The 21,637-nt window shown below is 45.9% G+C and overlaps 1 protein-coding gene and 1 long non-coding RNA gene across 4 annotated transcripts in view; one reads left to right on the top strand and one right to left on the bottom strand.

Annotated features, from left to right (window-relative positions):
- Positions 1-510: 510 nt before the first annotated feature.
- Positions 511-21,637, top strand: part of gramd2aa (GRAM domain containing 2Aa) — a 65,816-nt gene continuing 44,689 nt past the window's right edge. The window contains exons 1-2 of one of the 2 annotated variants that reach the window (XM_067973349.1): positions 511-994; positions 3,967-4,098. In XM_067973349.1, coding sequence (XP_067829450.1) covers positions 4,058-4,098 — 41 coding nt within the window. In that variant the 5' untranslated portion in view covers positions 511-994; positions 3,967-4,057. Of the gene's footprint in view, positions 995-1,018; positions 1,119-3,966; positions 4,099-21,637 lie in introns of those variants that run through there. The other variant, XM_067973350.1, reaches the window with a different exon arrangement.
- Positions 544-19,558, bottom strand: LOC137304691 (uncharacterized). Of its 2 annotated transcripts, XR_010958611.1 has the most exons (4): positions 19,340-19,558; positions 9,303-9,389; positions 3,918-4,066; positions 544-2,542 (listed from the first exon to the last, which is right to left on the bottom strand). It is a non-coding gene; the product is annotated as an uncharacterized lncRNA (long non-coding RNA). The 2 variants fall into 2 exon arrangements; XR_010958612.1 differs by lacking the exons at positions 9,303-9,389; positions 19,340-19,558 and adding an exon at positions 4,555-4,634.

Genomic DNA, 21,637 nt, shown 5'->3' with positions numbered 1-21,637 from the left:
GGGGGGGGAATGTTTTCCACTATTAGTGTAATTGGTGAAATGTCACACCTGTGTATCGCTGGTAACTGAAGTGGAACTGACATCATTCATTAACAGGCCCAGTGAGAAATCAAACAGCACGGAAATTGAAACATCTCTCATCACCATCATATGTAAAGAATCTTACAACACCAGGTTATAGTCCAACAGTTTTATTTGAAAATCACAAGCTTTCGGAGGCTTTCTCCTTCGTCAGACGAAGGAGAAAGCCTCCGAAAGCTTGTGATTTTCAAATAAAACTGTTGGACTATAACCTGGTGTTGTAAGATTCCTTACATTTGTCCACCCCAGTCCATCCCCCCATCATCACCATCATATAACAGAGAGCTGCTCAGTCCGAGCGGTGTGATGATATGGAGGCATTTACATCCCTTTGGTGATACGTCAGTGTAACCGAGCTGCTTAGTGCTGGCTGTGCCACAGTGCAAAGGCATTAACATTAGCCCAAGGAATATGTCAGTGTAATTGATGCTAGTCAGTACTGACTGGGCGCCAGTGATAGGATTAGCATTAGCACACATGTCAGTGTGTGAGAGAGAGAGAGAGAGAGCAGCTCAGTGCTGGCTCTTTGACAGTGTGCAGACATTAACTCTTTGAGGAATGGACGATTGTTTTTTTTCAACCCATCAAGAAGAACGTTGCTATTTTTACTGAGCACAAGATTGTCAGCTGGGAAGTCTTGTCCACAGGAAGGGCCTTCATGCACAGGCCGGGAGAGTTTGTGTTGGTTTTTACTCGTGTTGTTGATACAATGCTGACCACAGACCGGGGTTTCACGTACTATTTCTTGCTCCCCTGAAGCAAGCGTCTTAAAAACTTCTGCGATTCAGCTCTCAGCCTGCTGAAAATGTGTGTCCAGCACTGAGAGACTGGCAGATACACCTCTCGATAGGGATCTCTGAACAGTTGTTCCAAACATAGCTTATAAGGAGGAGCTTGACACAGAACCGCGCAGGTAAAGGGACATTTCTTATAAACTCCTACTGTCAGCTCGCTGTGACTTTGGTTCAGAAATATTCAGGCCATTTCACTGAAGTGGTGAATTGATCACAATCAGATGCTGATGTCCTGGTGGAATGGTAGGTCTGAGATGTGTCACCTTGAAGGTGTTTTCACAGATACTGAACCCTCTTTCTCTAACTCGGGACAATATGTAAGGGGGTGAATTACCCACTTCGAGCTCCCTGTGGCGGGTGCAAATCCAGCGGTCGCTGCGCCTGATTTCCCGGCGATAATGTTGGAAGGTTGCGCCGGGGCGCGCCCGGACTTCCGATGTGCGGTCCCAGCGGGTGAGCCTCATCCTCCGGGAGCGCAAAGTCGGAAAATGACCTGTAGAGTGTATTTAGTATGTTATAATATTAAAACGTGTATGGTGATCATTACATTTCAGTGTACAGTATAGTATATAATATCTGCGATATATGGTTTATAGCAATTATAGAATGTGCGTTAGATATACACAATATATAGCAAAATATAGCGATAGTTACATTGTATGGCACATTACAGACTGTACAATATTGTTTGTTTAATGTTGCATAGGGAGAGGTTAGATAGACTGGGACTTTTTTCCCTGGAGAGTAGGAGGTTAAGGGGTGATCTTATAGAAGTCTATAAAATAATGAGGGGCATAGATAAGGTAGATAGTCAAAATCTTTTCCCAAAGGTAGGGGAGTCTATAACGAGGGGGCATAGATTTAAGGTGAGAGGGGAGAGATACAAAAGGGTCCAGAGGGGCAATTTTTTCACTCAAAGAGTGGTGAGTGTCTGGAACGAGCAGTAGTAGAGGCGGGTACAATTTTGTCTTTTAAAAAGCATTTGGACAGTTACATGGGTAAGATGGGTATAGAGGGATATGGGCCAAGTGCAGGCAATTGGGATTAGCTTAGTGGTATAAACTGGGCGACATGGACATGTTGGGCCGAAGGGCCTGTTTCCATGTTGTAACTTCTATGATTCTATGATTCTATTATTATGCAGTTTATTTTTTATTTTGGTTTGTGTTGTATGCTAGAATATATATATATATATAGTACAGAGTATTCATAATATGTAGTGAATAAAGTAGAGTGTACTTGACAAAACCACTGACACCAGGTGCAAAACCAGGTTCCATCCATGAGTTACACGGGCCTCACTCACTGGCGGCTTACTGTTTATGCAAAGCTTATGCCACACATCAGTTGACTTGCCGGCTTTATTTAGGTTGTTGTTTTTCCGACTTTATCCGCGGGGACTTGGCAGAGGATGAAGCCGCGACATGCTCCGTGATACTGAGCTTATTGTGTTGTGATGTAGCCCAGTGCCAGTCGGTGCTTTCAGTGTTAACTCGGGCTGGCGGGCGGCTTGTACATTGTGGAGTTGGTACATTACAGGGTCGCTGATATGTCATCTTCAATAAATGGAAATGCTAAATAATTGGAACGGTTGAAGGGAGGGCAGTTTAAAGATTGATCTGATCCGATGTGTTCGTGTCTGGGTCGTTTAATCTGTCACACGGTTCCTGGAATGAAAAATGCCAGTTTCAGAATTAATCCTCAGCAAACAAAATCTTTCCAACCAGAGCACAATTTATAACATTCTACAGTGTGTACAACAGTAAACTCTCACTTTCATATCTGCTATTTAACATCACAGGGTGAATTACTGAGATAAGGATCCAGCGCCAAACCCCGCTCGATGATAGTGGTAATTTTATCCACTGGGAAGTGAGGAGCTCCTTGAATCAGATTTCCCGCCCGGTTCACATTCCCGTCCAGTGAGGCTGTGCACCGGGAGCGGAGCTTCACAAAGTTCATCTTCGCCCAATGTAGACTGACACGCAGTGCTCTGCAGAGCAAAAATCCTACAGAAAAATCCACTGTTGTAGTGTCGGTCTCACTATCAGGACCCTTTAGAAAGAGGGATCTCACTATCAGGGCCCTTTAGAGAGCGAGTCTCACTATCAGGACCCTTTAGAAAGAGGGATCTCACTATCAGGGCCCTTTAGAGAGCGAGTCTCACTATCAGGATCTTTATAAAGAGGGATCTCACTATCAGGACCCTTTAGAGAGCGAGTCTCACTATCAGGACCCTTTATAAAGAGGGATCTCACTATCAGGACCCTTTAGAGAGCGAGTCTCACTATCAGGACCCTTTATAAAGAGGGGTTTCACTATCAGGGCCCTTTAGAAAGAGGGGTCTCTCTATCAGGACCTTTAGAAAGAGGGCTCTCACTATCAGCACTCCCTTTTAAAATAGGTCTCATCATTCAGCCATTTTTTTCTCTTCCGATTCTCTGTTTTTTCACCCTTATCCCCTGAGGATAGAGAACACAATGGCCTTCACTGCCATTTGATAACCGCAGCTGCCCCATATGTTGCCCAAGTGGGAACTCTAAGTGTGAGCGTGGGTAGGTGGTGTCAACAGGAGTGATGTTTGAGTTGCTGTGCTCCTTAGCTCAGGGTCACTGAGACAATTTAAGCTTTACGTCGGATCCCTCTGCAAGATCGACTATAATTGTATTCATGTTAGCCGAAACCGTGATTTGCTTTGCCTGCCCGGTTCAGTCCCACACTTACAAACATCAGGACACCCTTTAAATAAGAGCCTCTCCACTGGGATCTATCTCTTTTATAGAACAACTTTTCCTTTTAGGCTCCTTTTTCCATTAACTTCAAAACATTTTCCCCGTTATTAAGTTTTGTAATTTGGTATAAAAGTCCTCTGCTCTCCTCAAAATCTTTATCCAAAGGTGCTACTTTCTGTCTGCTTCAGGTGATTGCTGTGGAGACAGGTGGGATTCAGGTATTAGTGTTGAGGTATTATTTTTGTAGTCTGTGGGTGGTGCTTGGAGCTGATTGAAATGTGCCTGAATATTTTCTCTAACCACACCCTACCTGGGTGTTGTACTTTTCCCGTATCTGATTTCCTTCATTTTTTTCCCAGCTCTGTTGACACATCAGCCGCACTGACTGACTGACGATTGACTGGCTGTGTGCCGGTTGGTGCTTCCAGGGAACTGAGCAGACAGTATGGAATGACAGCCCTGAAAAATAGAGGAAAGATGAACAGCCTCAGGTGAGTGACAGCTGTAGTCTTACAGTGTGTGTATGTGGCGTGTGTGTCTGCCTGTGTCAGTGTGTGTGTGTCCGTGTCTGAGTGTCTGTGTGTCAGCGTGTGTGTATGTGTCCGTATGTGTGTGTCTGTGTCAGTGTCTGTCTGTGTCAGTGTCTGTGTCTGTCTGTGTCAGTGTCTGTGTCAGTGTGTGTCTGTCTGTGTTAGTGTGTATGTGTCCTCGTCTGTGTCTGTGTGTATGTGTGTCTGTGTCAGTGTGTGTGTGTGTCAGTGTGTGTCTGTGTCAGTGTCTGTCTGTGTCAGTGTGTATGTGTGTATGTGTCCTCCTCTGTGTCTGTGTGTATGTGTGTGAGTCTGTGTCTGTGTCTGTGTGTGTATGAGTCTGTGTCAGTGTCAGTGTGTGTGTGTGTGTGTGTGTGTGTGATTACTAGTGTGCCCTGGCACTGGTTGCAGGGGTACCTGTCTGCTGGTCGAGCTACTTTAGTTTACATTGAGCTTTCAATCAGTAGCTTGTTATTTATCGCCCTGTGAAAGCTCACAGCTGTGAAGGAGAATTGGCCACGTAGAAACTGAGAAGGAATATCCAGTTAACGTCTGTAATCTCATTGAAAACAATCGCCAAATGAGGCTGTTTAGTAGGAAATTTTCTTTTCAATACTCAGCAGAAATCTTCCAGGCTGAAAACCCCACGGACAGGACTCCCTGTTGATAATGTGTTGTGTTTTTAGGCCTGGGACTGTTCAGGCAGTTTGAGATATTCTGTAGGGATGTTTTTTGTAACTGCGCTGACGCTGGGGCCCCACTTCAACGGATTACGAGGCAACATTCCTGTGAGTTGCCCAAAGCGACTGAGGTACTTGCCGAATGTTTTAACACTTTAATCCCTGGAAGAGTCGGCGGTGAAACTACATTTCGTGCTAGCACCGTGCAGGAACATTTAACCAGTAAATTCTCTCAATCATCATCCTCCACGTCTCGGTTTGCAAACAGGACACATTGCCTCACCCCTTTAAGAGCTATTTCAATCAGCACAATATCTGTCACCCAGGAACAGCTGTTTAACATAGGATCATGTGATTATATACAGTTTGGATGGTAAACAAGGAGAACAAGCATTGACCTCCAACAGATATTGAAAGGGCCTCAGTGGTAACTAATAACTTATTCACGATACAAAAAGGGACTTTGGAATGTGTAAATTCTGACAAATGGAGAATGAAGAGATCTACTCCAGGGAGACCATTTGCCCATCTCCTGGTGAGATCTATCTGAGACTGACAGAGCCGAATTAAAAGCCTGAAATGGAGACTGACAGAACTGTGATATTGGTCTGTAACAGGGGTTGAATCGCTGGTCTGTAACAGGGGTTGAATCGCTGGTCTGTAACAGGGGTTGAATCGCTGGTCTGTAACAGATTGAGTGGGTTGAGTTTCTGGTTTGTAACGGAGATTGAAAGGGCTGAGTCGTGCTCTGTAGTGGAGACTAGTTGCTAGGTAGTAATATCAGCTCAATGCAGAATGTAAATAATACTAAGGAACCAGTGCAAGAGAACCATTCAATGGCGTAACAGGCACAGTGAAAATAATGAACAAAAGAACCCTAAACCCCAAATAAATCTAACTTGAGAAGTCGCAACAAGCATGTCCAAGAAAAATACTGCAGCTCGGTTGTCTTTCCTGACTACCCTGATCTTCTCTGGCCCTGTTCTGCTGTCTCATGGCTCTCCCATTAGCTTCTGGCCTGTCGTAAGCTGTCCTGGACTTGCTGCCTCCTGTCTTCCCTATTACCTCCCAAATTGTCCTGACCTTTCTTGTTTCTGTCCTGTTATGCCCTCCCTCTGGTGCACTGTGTACAGTTCTGGGCACTTCAGGAAGGATATATTGGCCTTGGAGAAGTGCAGATTCGCCAGAATGATACCAGGACTAAAAGGGTTAAATTATGAGGCCAGATTGCTTGAACTTAGCTTGAATTTCCCTGAGTTTAGATGGTTGAAGGGCTGAAGTTGCTCCCATCCTCTATTAGTGCTGCTCCTCCAGAATAAGGGGGCACAATCTCTAAATTAGAGCTAGACCATTCAAGGGTTAAATCAGCAACCACTTTTTCACGCACAGGGTAATGGGAATCTGGAATTCTCCCCCCATTAGGCTGTGGATGCTGGGGATATCATAGAAATGGTACATGGGGATATCATAGAAATGGTACATGGGGATATCATAGAAATGGTACATGGGGATATCATAGAAATGGTACATGGGGATATCATAGAAATGGTACATGGGGATATCATAGAAATGGTACATGGGGATATCATAGAAATGGTACATGGGGATATCATAGAAATGGTACATGGGGATATCATAGAAATGGAAATACCATGCTGTGGAATATCATAGAAATTTTCAAGACTGAGATTGAAAAATTTTTATTAGGTAAGGGTGTCGAGGGGTATAAAGCAAAAGCAGGCAAATGGAGCTGTGGTACAGATCAGCCATGATTTGATTGAACAGGCTTGAGGGGCTGAATGGCCCTGTTTCTAGCTTCCTCTGTCTCTGTTTCTCAGGTGTTTTGTTGCAGCTCTTCCCACTATCTCTTCTCATTTCTGGCCTCTCTGTTTCTCAAAGTTGCCCAACCTCCCGTCTCCTGCCCATTATCTCCAGGCTCAAGAAGCTGATTCTGTCCGAGAATTTCCTGGCTCTGCCCAGCTCCTTCCCAATGTTACTGACTGTCAATAATGGCGTCCAACACTGCCTTACTGTTCCCATGTTCCTTCACTACATTACTGTTGTCTCTTGCAATCGCCAAAGACTACCTTCCCCTCAGCTCAATCCTAATGAATATTGGCTGCGCCTTCGCCTGTCTTGGCTTTGTGTCTATATTTTCCAATATAATACTGACACTTTCCTACACTTCCTGCTGTGCCTTGCCTCTTCCACTGTGTGGGCAGCTTTCTGCCTCAACCTCCCTGCTCTGTTACCTCTCTCTGGCCTGCCCTAATATTAGAACGTTGCTGTCCTTTCACTTCTGGAACCCAAGTTTGAATCAAGCCCAGGTCGATGTGAGGAAAGTCTCCTCTCTCTATCAGGTTATCTGGTGTGAAATGAGTTGGGCAGTTTCACCCTAGCTTCTAATGGATTGTGCTCTTCCTCGTCACGTGCATTTTTCAGGGGTTGCGTGTGTGCTGCACTTCCTCTAAAAACATTAAACACTGTCGAAGGTTTTCTGTTTGTGTGCAGAGTTTTAAGAAGTGGAGCCTCTACCTCTGCCTCTCTCTCCCCCCTACCTTTAAAATGTTCCTTAAAACCTATCTCTTTGACGAAGCTTTTGGTGACCTGTCCTAATATCTCCTTATGTGGCTCAGTGTCAAATTTTTATCTGATAACACTCCTGTGAAGTGCCTGAGGACATTTTACTACGTTAAAGGTGCTATATAAATGCAAATTGTTGTTGAACACACAATGGTGCTTATATAAGCCTATTGAGGGCTTCCTGGCATGTTATGGAGTGTTGCAGTCAGATACCCTGATCCAAATCCCTAATTATACCAGTTTCAACTAGCCCAAATCAAACTGCTGACTGGTTAGAATGGGCAGCAGGATTTCTTCAATCCTTAACTTGACAAGTAGAGTAAAAGCTCAGTATGAAATCATGTTTTGGCTCAGGCCCAGAATTTCTTTTAACTAAAGCTACCTTATTTAAAGAAATCATGTGCAAGCCTGCTGAATCACAGTGACTGGATAAGGCAAATTCCCTTTTTGATGACATGGAATTATGAAAATTTTTACGGGTGTGTGTTTTGGGACCGAATCCCACAATGCCGTTTTCAAAATAAACCATAAATCAGTGACCTTGATCATAAATTTCAACAGGCATGAAAGTCAACCATTGACAGAGATAGAAAATGGGTGGTCGGTGGTCGGCAGGCCGTTATGCACCCAGTCCGATTGTCCTTTCCATTGAGGTCAAATCGGGCGGGGTGTATAATGAACAGCTGATTCACTGCTGCTCACTTTGCAACCCCATTGAAGTTGAATCTCAACCACCAATGTTTTTAAAAAGAACCGAACTTAATTTATTTTAAAGTTTGTCTCAGCTCTTTGAAAGGCCTCAGCTCTTCAGAAATTTACAAACACAGGGGTAGACTGTCCCGATCCTAGCCCAGGTGCACTGGATCACTTTGGCACAGGGAGTGCAGGATAATCAGGCAGGAAGGAGGATGTGTCTGTAAAGGAGCCCTTCTGAATTTCCTGTCCATTTAAAACAATGGAAAGACAATTGGACGAGTTCCTTTACAGACTCACACGCCTCCTCATCCCATTTTCTTGCATTTCCTGTGCCCAAGCAATCCAAAATGCCCGAGGCCAGGATCAGGAAAATCCACCCTAATATAATTTACTGTAACATGCCACAAAATTGTCAGTTCCATTTGTTTCCTCTTCTCTTTGCGTTTTAAAATCAGGTTAAGTGACAAATTGGAATGCACAGTTAATCACTAAGATTACACGGAAGCATCAGTCAGATTGCACCACTATCTGCCTCATTCTAGGGCACAGCCCTGAGATCATCTCTGACTTCATCCAAAGACAACACATCCTTTAATGTAAAAGATTTATGGATTAAAAAAACCCACAATCCTGAAACGATGAGCATCTCCAATAAAGGGAATAAATTGTGAAAATCTGAAATAGAAACAGAAATGTTGGAATAACAGAATGGGCTGTATTTTCCTTCACTATCCTGCCCACTGCTGTCTCCCCTGCTCAGACTTTGATTCCATCCACCGCCCTCGGTGGGACTGCTGCTGGCTGACCTTCCTCCACCCACCGCATGTAACTGCTGCCAGTAAAAGGGGTGGAGTCTAGCCTCCCATCCCATTTATCTCCCACCTACTGCTCCCCGGGGTCATCTGGTAGGTAGCGGTAGGCCTGGGCAGTGGTGGTAATGACCCTGCCTAGTATTGAGCTCCTCCCCCTCCATACGGGCCCAATAAACTGACCCTATTAGGCCTCAGGATCTGCTGAGGCCTCAAATAACATCTCCACCTTTTCTACTTGAGGGGTCTTCCAGCCTCCTTAATTCTCCTCCGCCTCCTCAAGTGGTCTTGCACCGCCACCACTTCTTGCCTCTAAAGTGGGAGGCTCCTTCCTAATGACCCCTGACCCAGGAAAATGGGATAGTGTTACAGAGAGCCTGCCCCTGCCTCGACTCACCTCTGCCATTGGGTTGTCAACCCTCCAGGATTGTCCTGGAGTCTCCAGGAATTAAAGGTTGGTCTCCTGGACACTGCTGTCAGCAACCTAGGAGGAAAATCATTGGGGCATTTAAAATAAAATTATGCTTTTTTGTTTCTTTTTCTTTGAACACTTCCATTCGTTAGTTGGAGATGGAAAGAAGTGATGTTTGATTGGGCAGGGCAGTTGGAGCTGGGAGGTCATGTGATGGAACCTCCAGGAAAACGTCCAACCAGAGTTGGCAACCTTAACACCCTCCCCCCCCCCCCCCCGCCCTATTGATGTAATTGGACCCCGATTTGCATAAATGACTGAGTCTCCCGTCTGCTTTAGACAGGTAACTCGTCAGCCTGCCGGAAAGGATCAAGTTCCCAGTAGGTAAGTCGCCTGCTTGTTTTTAACGGCCCAGTGTCCGCTGGGTGGGTAGGATTAAAATTGACTCCCCTCTCCTCTTCCTGATAGTCCCCCCGAGACTGTGAAGTTGCCATTGGGGATATAGTTAATGGATCTTCACCCAGCACCAAGCCCTGGTGCAGTGGGTCAGGGGTATGGCCCATCAGTGTTAACCTCAAAGTTGAAGGATCTCCTGGGCAGTAAAAGAAGGAAAGAAGATTTGCATTTAGATTGCACCTTTCACAACCTCAGGACGTCCCAAAGCGCATTATACTCAATGAAGTACTTTTGAAGTGTAGTCACTGTTGTAGGAAACGTGGCAGACAATTTGCGAACAGCAAGATCCCACAAACAGCAATGTGATAATGACCAGATAATCTGTTTTTTTTTTGGTGCTGTTGAGGGATAAATATTGGCCAGGACACCAGGGAGAACCCCCATGCTCTTAGAGTCATAGAGTCATAGAGTTATACAGCACGGATAGAGGCCCTTCGGCCCATCGTGTCCGCACCGGCCATCAGCCCTGTCTACTCTAATCCCATATTCCAGCATTTGGTCCGTAGCCTTGTATGCTATGGCATTTCAAGTGCTCATCCAAATGCTTCTTGAATGTTGTGAGGGTTCCTGCCTCCACAACCCTTTCAGACAGTGAGTTCCAGACTCCAACCACCCTCTGGGTGAAAAAGTTCTTCGAAATAGTGCCTTGGGATCTTTTACATCCACCTGAGAGGGCAGATGGAGCCTCAGTTTAAAGTCTCATCTGAAAGACGGCACCTCCGACAGTGCAGCACTGGAGTGTCAGTGAAGATGATGAACAGGGGAATCTGATTCCAATCATTGGCTTTGAGTAGTTCTCCAGGTGATCGGGTGTCAGCTTGGCTCAGTTGGCTGCGCTCTCTCCTCTGTGATTCCAAGGATTGTGAGTTTAAGCCCCACTCTGGGACTTGTTGTATGCAATCTAAGCTGACACTTCAGTGCAGTGCTGAGGGAGTGCTGCACTGTCGGAGGGGCCATCTTTTGGGTGAGATATAAACTCGAGGCCCTGTCTGCCTGTTCTGGTGGATGTAAAAGATCCCATGCCACTGTTTGAGGAAGAGCAGTGTCCTGACCAATATTCCTCCCTCAACCAAAATCAAAGTACATTCATTGATCATTAATCTCATTTGATATATATTGCACTTGGCATCTGCGTTTGCCGAACAGAACAACAGTGACTGCAATTTATTGGGTGTTATGGGCTTTAGGACATTCCCAAGGATGTGATAGAGTGCTATATCAATGCAAATTCTCTCTTATAACTATACGATCACTATAGATTGCCACTTCCTGATATAGTTGCAGTCTAAGCAGGATGCTGCTCATTGGCAATTCAAACAGCTGAAGAGTGCATGATCAGACTGCCTGTTTTGGGCTGAGGGCAATGAATGTAACATAAAAACCAAAGATCAAAGCAACAATGCATTTAAACCACTGATATTGTTTCTAAACAGCTGAGCATCACTTGGGGAGCAGAGATTGAGCATTACTTGGGGAGGGGAGATTGAGCATCACTTGGGGGAGGAGAGGTTGAGCATCACGTTGGGGAGGGGAGATTGAGCATCACTTGGGGGAGGGGAGATTGAGCATTACTTGGGGAGGGGAGATTGAGCATCACTTGGGGAGGGGAGATTGAGCATCACTTGGGGAGGGGAGATTGAGCATCACTTGGGGAGGGGAGATTGAGCATCACTTGGGGGAGGAGAGGTTGAGCATCACGTTGGGGAAATGAGGTTGAGCATCACGTTGGGGAGACGAGGTTGAGAATCACATTGGGGGAGATGAGGTTGAGCATCACGTTGGGGAGACGAGGTTGAGAATCACGTTGGGGAGACGAGGTTGAGCATCACGTTGGGGAAATGAGGTTGAGAATCACGTTGGGGAGACGAGGTTGAGAATCACATTGGGAAGGAGAGATTCGGCAATGTATTGGTGCTTTCACAGTTTACTGGTCAGCTGTTTAAACCCGGTGAGCTTTCCTCAGTCGCTCTACAACCTGCTCAGCACCACTCTGACACGATATCAGAAGGTGGAAACGATATCAGAAAGTGGAAAACAGCCCTGCACAAAGCTGATCAGTAAAACCGATGGAAAAGGCTCAGAGCGAAAGCAAATGGATCTTGGGAAGAGCAGTTTGAGTTTGAAATATACACCCTTACTATAGACGGTGATCTCTAAAAGGACCTTTCATTGTATTTCAGGCTGCATGAGCGGGAGTGGTGGTGGGGGGGGGGGTGGGGGGAAGGGGAGATGGGGGGGGGATGCTCTCAATTTAAGCTACTGGAGCTCGAAGAAATGCAAATTGTTTTTCCAACTGTGATAGTTGCATCAATTGCACAGTTTGCATCAGTGGAACGGTGATGCTAGTCTCGATCCCACGGCTAGTGAGCTCTCTGAAGATCCTCAGTTAGACAACATGCTGGAACCTTGAGTTACTGGACACTGATATTGTGAGAGGAGACTGAAATCTGATGGGCTTGTCATGGATTCTTGCTGCGATTGACAATCGAACAGGAGAGATGAGCTGGGTGTGTCGCAGTCTGCTGCCCCTTTAGAAGGTACCGGATGCCTCTCAGTGTATTATTCAGACAACGTTATGATCAGCAAGCGAACTGCTTAAGTGCTTAGTGTCGAATGCTGAACGCTAGATTGGATTACTGTCTTCAGTTCACTGTCAGCTGCCCAGTATTGTTTGTTCATTAAAGTGGTTCCTGCACCACTACTTCTTATGTGGTGTCATCCCTGTCTCTGTGGGTAACATTCTCGCCTCTGAGTCAGAAGGTTGTGCGGTTCGAACCCCGCTCCAGGGACATTGAGCATTTAATCTGATACTCTAGTGCAGTACTGAGGGAGTGCTGCACTGTCGGAGGTGCCATCTTTTGGATAAGACTTTAAACGGAGGCCCCGTCTGCCCTCTCAGGTAGATGAAAAAGATCCCACAACTCTATTGGAAGAAGAGCAGAGGATTCTCCCTGGTGTTCTGGCCAATATTTATCCCTCAACAAGTATCACTAAAACAGATTATCTGCTCATTATCACATTGCTGTTTGTGGGGCCTTGCTGTGTGTAAATTGGCTGCCGCATTTCCTACATTGCAACAGTGACTACACTTCAAAAGTACTTCATTGGCTGTAAAGCACTTTGGGACTTTGTGAAAGGCGCTATATAAATATAAGTCTTTCTTTTCTCCCTACCAGTTTTTTATAGGTAGCTGTTTGCTAATTTTTAAAAATTATTTATTCGTTCTTGGGATGTGGGTGCTACTGGCAAGGCCGGCATTTAATGCCCATCACGAGTTGCCCTTGAGAAGATGGTGGTGGGCCGCCTTCTTGAATTGCTGCAGTCTTTGTGGTGAAGGGCCTCCTTCAATTGCTGAGTCTTCCCCTCTCCACCTCTCCTGCTTTAAGACGTTCCTTAAAACCTACCTCTTTGACCAAGCTTTTGGTGACCTGTCCTAATATCTCCTTACGTGGCTCGGTGTCAGATTTTGTTTGATAATCGCTCCTGTGAAGCGCCTTGGGACGTTTTACTACGTTAAAGGCGCTATATAAATGCAAGTTGTTGTTGGTAGTTTTTGCACCACCTTAGTTCTCTGTGATTGGTAGTTTTATTTCCTCTTATTACCTGCTTATTGGTCAGTTCCATCTCTGTTATTATTTCAGCCAATCAGGTGTGATTGTGACACATACTTTGCATATGTGTTGCCTGGAGCATGATGGATATGTTAAATATATAAATATATAAACTAGTCAATCTCCTGCGACATTGTTACAATAGGGAGTCAAAACCAAATCTAGTCTTTAGGCGATAGCAAGGTCAGAGGCAGGGGATAATTGTTCCAGGGTACGTAGACATCATTTAGTCCCCATTTTAAAATCATGCAACTGGAGTATTGTGTCCAGTTCTGGGCACCGCACTTTAGGAAGGATGTGAAGGTCTTAGAGAGGGTGCAGAAAAGATTTACTAGAATGGTTCCAGGGATGAGGGACTTCAGTTATATGGATAGACTGGAGAAGCTGGGGTTGTTCTCCTTAGAACAGAGAAGGTTGAGAGGAGATTTGATAGAAGTGTTCAAAATCATGACTGGTTTAGATAAAGTAAATAAGAAGAAACTGTTCCCATTGGTGGAAGGGTCGCAAACCAGAGGACACAGATTTAAGGTGATTGGCAAAAGAACGAAAGGTGATGTGAAGAAAAACTTTTTTACACAGCGAGTGATTAGGATCTGGAATGCACTGCCCGAGGGGGTGGTGGAGGCAGATTCAATGGTGGCTTTTAAAAAGGAATTTGATAAATACTTGAAGGAAAAATATTTTCAGGGCTACAGGGAGAATGGGACTAACTGGATTGCTCTTACAAAGAGCCGGCACAGGCTCGATGGGCTGAATGGCCACCTCCTGTGCTGTAACCATTCTACGATTCTATCGACTCTGTCAAAACCCTTCATAATTTTGAGCACCTCTATTAAATCTCCCCTTAACCTTCTCAGTTCTAAGGAGAACAATCCCAGCTCCTTGTTTCTCCACATAATTGAAGTCCCTCATCCCTGGTATCATTCCAGTAAATCTCCTCTGCACCCACTCCAAGGCCTTGACATCCTTCCTAAAGTGTGGTGGCCAGGATTGGACACAATACCGTGTGTGTGTGTGTGTGTGTGTGTATATAACCAGGGGCCCACTACCTGCAAGCAATCAGTTTATTAGGAGTCATAAGCTTCAGCATATGAGTTCTGAGAAAAAGAGGATGAAGGGAAGGAAGGAAGGAGCAATCGTAAGAACTGTACAGCACAAATATAATCAGTAAAGAAAACTAATTTACTGCTTCCCATGGGTTTGTGCTAGCAAGGCCTAACATTCAAATCCAGTCACAAAGCAAGAAAGCATGGAATAAGAAAGAGGCAGTCACTTGTATGAAAGGCCCTGTGTGGGAAGGGTGAGGGATTTTACAATGTTTGATACAGTCCAGGCTGTTCCTAACAGGCACAGCGTGATCTCATCTATTCTGTGAAAGAACAAGTCACGCCCTCTGTACAATCAGCTGACAGACTCTGTGCCAAGATGAGCTTTACTGAAGAATAATGTGCACTAATGGAGTATTGTATTTACATTTAGAAATCGGGGGCTGGATATTTAACAGTTCTGTACTTTTGTGGTTGTTTTTGCATAATTTATAGGTGCTCTTAATGTTTCCTACATTGCAACAGTGACTACACTTCAAAAAGTACTTAATTAGCTGTAAAGTGCTTTGGGACATCCTGAGGTCGTGAAAGGAGCTATACCTTTCTTCCCCTCTCTCTTTCTTCCCCTCTCTCTTTCTTTCTTTCCCTCTCTCTTTCTTTCTTTCCCTCTCTCTCTCTCTTTCTTCCCCTCTCTCTTTCTTTCTTTCCCTCTCTCTCTCTCTCTTTCTTCCCCTCTCTCTTTCCCTCATAATACTGAACAAGCTCCTATCCATCTTCGACTCCATTGTTTGTTTGCTCTCAGACCCAGTGCTGCACTCGAATCTACAGGGATCAGTTGAGTGAGGTTATCCTATTTGTGGTGCTGGGAAGCTGCCTCCATTCAGTATCCCAGTCATACAATCAATCTCCAGGGAGATGCAAAAAAAAAATCCTTAGGCTAATTTGGGAAAAAAACTCTTGTGAAATTCCTCTTCGACCTCCAGAGGCAATCTAGCAAGCTCCAGGAGACCATGCTGATTGATTTTACTCGTCCCCTTTAACCCATCCATCTTCTATAGCTCGAGATGCCCCTCACCCGCAGGAACTCATCCAGCTCCCTTCTGAAGACCTGCAGGGAATCCATACTGACACCACGAACTGGCCAATCCAGTTCAGCAGTCGACAAGTCACTGTGAAGAGAACGGGGAGCATCCTGGCTATAAACATATGCCCAACACAACCAGAAGTAAAAGTGTCAAAGACTCTAGACACTGATACTGAAGATTCCTGAGCAGAGTGGGCCAGCAGTGGATGTGAGAGAGATCAAATGGAAGAGAGAGCTCAAACCGCGAGAGGATTAATTACAAAGAGAAAAAGGAACTGAGACAAATGAGATCAAATGAAGTAGAAAGAAAGTGAGATTAGCAAAAAGAATCAGCCAGGGGGATAGAGGAAGCAAGAGAGACAGAAAGAAAGATCAGGTATATCTGCAAACTGGTTCTGGTGCTTAATATATTAGCCAGGAGGATTGGGGGAGAGAGATTGTATTAGGAGGGGAACAGGCTTGAGGGGCTGAATGGCCTACTCCTGTTCCTATGTTCCTAGATCAGGCAGCATGTGAACAAATTTCAAATTGCGACCTACAATGTCATAGATTCCTGAGGCAGCTCTCAAGTGGAGGAGGGGAGCAGTGATCTGAATCGCAATGCTCCTGCTATAGTTTTCAAACTTGGCTTTTCAGAGTTGGCACATTCCAGCACCCAGCAGCCCTTCCTCCAGCTGTAATCAGGAAGGTCATTTGCCCAAGAGTGCGTTTACCTGCAAGCAAAATGTAACTTTTCAGATTGGCTCGTTGACACTTCTGAGTGGCCCAAAAAGGATTTCTGCTGAAGTTGAGGCGTTGCACTGTTTTTTGAGTTAAACCTACCTGGTATATTTAATAAGAAATCATCAGTGGACCTGGAGTGAAGGTTTTGGTCCTTACTCGGTTCACCAAGAACTTCCAATGGAACGGGTACAGGTGCTTCTCCTGCCCCTTCGCCCTCACCCAAACCCCCACTGTCCGAACATCACTTGTGAGTGCGTCTGACAGGATCCTGGGCTCACCGGGAAATCCCGTCAATTATACCTCCCATGCGGCCAGCAGTTAGTACGCCTGCATACATGGCCATAGGTGGGCCCCAGACCGCTCTGTTCAAATGGCAATCGATCCCACAACGATTCATTGCCCTTTGAATGTGGGGAGGGGGAGGGAGGGCTGCCAACGAGGGAGCAGCAGCAATGAAGATGTGGTGCAGTGAAGACGTCATCCAGAACTACCAGATTCCTACTGAAGGAAAATTGGGTGTTTCCCAGTGATTCGTGGACTGAGCCAATAGTTCAGACAAAGAAAGACACCCTGACGCGGTAGTTTTGTTAATCAAAGTGATTATTTAAAGATTTTTAAAAAGAGCTCATAAGCATGAAGCAACTCAATCAATACGTGGATCACTCTACCCGATTCCTACAAGCAGGCATAAAGCAGAGTAACACATACAACCTTTATAAAGCATCAAGGCAGTCGTTTAGGTCTAGAAGTAAGGTGTTGATCGCTGCAGTAATAGTTGCATCGTTGAGTGAAGCGTCGAATGATGTGTCGAGGTTTTTTGTCTTCTCACCGAGGTTTGTCTTCTTGTCAAAGTTCAGAAGCAAAGTATCGAGGAGCTCGTTGTTGGAGGAGCTCATACCAGTAACCTCATGGCCCAGCATATGCCTCTCTCTACCATTACCATTATGCCAGGGGATCAACCCTGGTTCAATGAGGAGTGTAGAAGAGCATGCCAGGAGCAGCCCCAGGCATACCTAAAAATGAGGTGCCAACCTGGTGAAGCTACAACTCAGGACTACATGCATACTAAACAGTGGAAGCAACATGCTATAGACAGAGCTAAGCGATCCCACAACCAACGGATCAGATCAAAGCTCTGCAGTCCTGCCACATCCAGTCGTGAATGGTGGTGGACAATTAAACAACTAATAGGAGGAGGAGGCTCCGTGAACATCCCCATCCTCAATGATGGCAGATTCCAGCACGTGAGTGCAAAAGACAAGGCTGAAGCGTTTGCAACCATCTTCAGCCAGAAGTGCTGAGTAGATGATCCATCTCGGCCTCCTCCCGATATCCCCACCATCACAGAAGCCAGTCTTCGGCCAATTCGATTCACTCCATGTGCTATCAAGAAACAGCTGAGTGCACTGGATATAGCAAAGGCCGTGGGCCCCGACAACACCCCGGCTGTAGTGCTGAAGACTTGTGCTCCAGAACTAGCCGCGCCTCTAGCCAAGCTGTTCCAGTACATTTACAACACTGGCATCTACCCGACAATGTGAAAAATTGACCAGGTATATCGTCCACAAAAAGCAGGACAAATCCAATCCGACCAATTACCGCCCCATCAGTCTACTCTCAATCATTAGCAAAGTGATGGAAGGTGTCGTCAACAGTGCTATCAAGTGGCACTTACTCACCAATAACCTGCTTACTGATGCTCAGTTTGGGTTCCGCCAGGACCACTCGGCTCCTGACCTCATTACAGCCTTGGTCCAAACATGGACAAAAAAGCTGAATTCCAGAGGTGAGGTGAGAGTGACTGCCCTTGACATCAAGGCAGCATTTGACTGAGTGTGGCACCAAGGAGCCCTGGTAAAATTGAAGTAAATGGAAATCAGAGGGAAAGCTCTCCAGTGGCTGGAGTCATACCTAGCACAAAGGAAGATGGTAGTGGTTGTTGGAGGCCAATCATCTCAGCCCCAGGACATTGCTGCAGGAGTTCCTCAGGGCAATGTCCTAGGTCCAACCATCTTCAGCTGCTTCATCAATGACCTTCCCTCCATCATAAGGTCAGAAATGGGGATGTTCGCTGATGATTACAGAGTGTTCAGTTCAATTTGCAACCCCTCAAATAATGAAGCAGTCCGTGCCCACATGCAGCAAGACCTGGACAACATCCAGGCTTGGGCTCATAAGTGGCAAGTAACATTTGCGCCAGACAAGTGCCAGGCAATGACCATCTCCAACAAGAGAGAGTCTAATCACCTTCCCTTGACATTCAACGGTATTACCATCGCCGAATCCCCTACCATTAACATCCTGGGGGTCATCATTGACCAGAAACTTAACTGGATCGGCCATATAAATGCAGTGGCTACAAGAGCAGGTCAGAGGCTGGGTATTCTGCGACAAGTGACTCACCTCCTGACTCCCCAAAGCCTTTCCACCATCTACAAGGCACAAGTCAGGAGTGTGATGGAATACTCTCCACTTGCCTGGATGAGTGCAGTTCCAACAACACTCAAGAAGCTCGACACCATCCAGGACAAAGCAGCCCGCTTGATTGACACTCCATCCACCACCCTAAACATTCACTCCCTTCACCACTGGTGCACCGTGGCTGCAGTGTGTACCATCTACAAGATGCACTGCAACAACTCACCAAGGCTTCTTCGACAACACCTCCCAAACCTGTGATCTCTACCACCTGGAAGGACAAGAGCAGCAGGCACGTGGGAACAACACCACCTGCATGTTCCCCTCCAAGTCACACACCATCCCGACTTGGAAATATATCGCCGTTCCTTCATCGTCGCTGGGTCAAAATCCTGGAATGCCTTACCTAACAGCACTGTGGGAGAACCTTCACCACACGGACTGCAGCGGTTCAAGAAGGCAGCTCACCACCACCTTCTCAAGGGCAATTAGGGATGGGCAATAAATGCTGGCCTCGCCAGCGACGCCCAAATCCCATGAATGAGTAAAAAAAACGTAGTAGTTGTTCAACTGTTGGTCTTGCAACTGTTGACTGTTGAAGCTTCTATGATGTTCTATCTTTATATGGTTTTTAGCTGATAGGGTGTGCTCCGAGTAACGAGAAGGCCCAGTTTGGCCACTTACCCATCGTTGCATTAATGATGGATGGTTGGTTGGACCACTCAAGAGCCGTGTGAATCCTGGTGCATTTACGAGCTCTTTTGTTTTGAGAACCAGGTTGTTGTTGAGTATCAAAGATGTCCTGAGAACCAACGTTGTTAGAATCTTTTCGAAGCTTCTCTACAGCTGTCGTCTTATCACTTGTTTGTCCTTTGTATTTGCTGTGAGAACCAAAGTCTGGTTCACACTCTCTCTCGAAGCCTCTCGAAGCTTCTGGAAGGCGACGAGAGCTTCTGTTTTTCTTGCTTATCAGTTGTTATTGAAAACCGCAGTGTGTTGATGTTTCTGTACTTTGCTGCTTTTACAGTTTTAAACTGATGTCCAAATGTCCAGTTTAAACTGACTGCACTTTACTGTCTTTGCAGTTGTGAATTTATACTGTCCAAATGTCCAACGGTAACGTCAAGGGGTGAGTTAACCCTTGCTTTCAAATGTACTGTCCAAGTGAATGTCCAAATCTATAAAGGGACTAGTTAACCCTTTACTTGAGTCGTCCAGTAGGTCTTCAGTTCAAAAGAGTAAAATGGGCTCTGAACCCCTTCCTTACGCTACACCCCCTGCAAAGCGGCAAGTCACCAAACCGACATCTTGCCGGGTTTGCCGGGTGGGCCCCCACTAGTGCCGGTACTGCTGCTGGTCATTTGAATGACACCGTCCCTGGGATTTGGAATGGGGTCGTGGCGAGGGGTCGTGGGGTCACCAGAATTCCAAAGGCGCTGGAATATCTCGGCTTCTCTTTTCCCCTATTTTGAGAGCTTTCACAGGATTTTGGTAAAATATGGGAGTCATTTTTAAATCGGCCTATCCGGAAAGTACCAGCGAGTTCTGGATGAGCGTGACTGAGGTACCACCCCAGAGATGTTTTCTATTCCATCAAATGCTGGCCTGAGTTTGCAAATGATGCATAAAACAGGTGCTGTCTTCAGGAGACAAACACGGAATCTGTCTGATCATATCTTGTACATTCCTTTACCCTGGAGCAGTCAATGCAAAGTTCATTGGCCCATCTCCAAACACTTTGTTTTCATGTAGACAACGCGTCTTAAGTATAGAGCTTGTTCCGGATTGTTGTGTGTTTTTTCTTTATTTGGGGGGCAAGTTTGTGTCCAAAATGTTGGTGCTCAGGAATTAGAGACACTTTTTCACCTTTTGTATCCAGACTAAGAATCAAATGTTCCAGGACAACAACAACAACTTGCATTTATCAAATGAGAGGGCGGACAGGGCCTTGGTTTAATGTCTCGCCTGAAAGACGGCACCTCCCTCAGAACTGCACTGAAGCCTGGATTATGTACTCATGTCTCTGCAAGTGGGACTCGAACCCACAACTTGCTGACTCAGAGGTGAGAGTGCTACCAACTGAGCTGTGGCTGACACCTAATCAGCGTTCTCCGATTCCACCCCCCCCAATCCAAGTTCTCCCAACCCCCTCCCCGAAATTCCTAGTCATCAGCCCACCCAGGTGTTCCCCAAACCCCAACTCCCCAGCCTGACTGCTCACAACCCCCCCCCTCCCATCCTAACCTCCCCTTCCCAATCACCAAGTGCTTCCTGGCTTTATCTGCCCCCTTCATCAACCTGCAAAGGCCCAGAAACCACAAGCCCCAGACACTAGCTCTCCCAGAAGCCCCAGGCTTTACACCCTCTGCCCCTAAGATGTCCAAGACCAGGCCATACTCGTCCACTTCCACCTGTGCCAGTCCAACTGTACATACTCCAGGCCTAAGCCCTCTCGGGCTGTTCCACTTTCTCTCTGTGTGTTCCAACAGCTTTCAAACTTTGTCTTCCCGGTTGACCCAGATACCCACTTCCAACACATTACATGTCTGCTACCATCATCCTGAAAACTGTGAGATTTAAAACAGAAATTGACTCCATTGGTGAAGAATTATTTGTGAGTGTCACACAACAACTTACATTTATATAGCGCCTTTAATGTAGTAAAACGTCCCAAGGTGCTTCACAGGAGAGATTATCAAACAAAATTGATAGTATGAGATATTAGGACAGGTGATGAAAAACTTGGTCAAAGAGATAGGTTTTCAGGAATGTTTTAAAGGAGGAGAGAGAGGTAGACAGGCGGAGAAGTTTAGGGAGGGAATTCCAGATCTTAGGGCCTAGGCAACTGAAGGCACCCCCGCCAATGGGGGAGGGAAGAAAATCAGGGATTCGCAAGAGGCCAGAGTTGGAGGAGCGCAGAGATCTCGGAGGGTTGTAGGCCTGGAGGAGGTTACAGAGAGAGGGAGGGGCGAGGCCATGGAG

This window comes from Heptranchias perlo, chromosome 38 (assembly GCF_035084215.1).
Source record: "Heptranchias perlo isolate sHepPer1 chromosome 38, sHepPer1.hap1, whole genome shotgun sequence".
Taxonomy (NCBI): domain Eukaryota; kingdom Metazoa; phylum Chordata; class Chondrichthyes; order Hexanchiformes; family Hexanchidae; genus Heptranchias; species Heptranchias perlo.
This window is presented reverse-complemented; position numbering and strand designations above follow the sequence as displayed.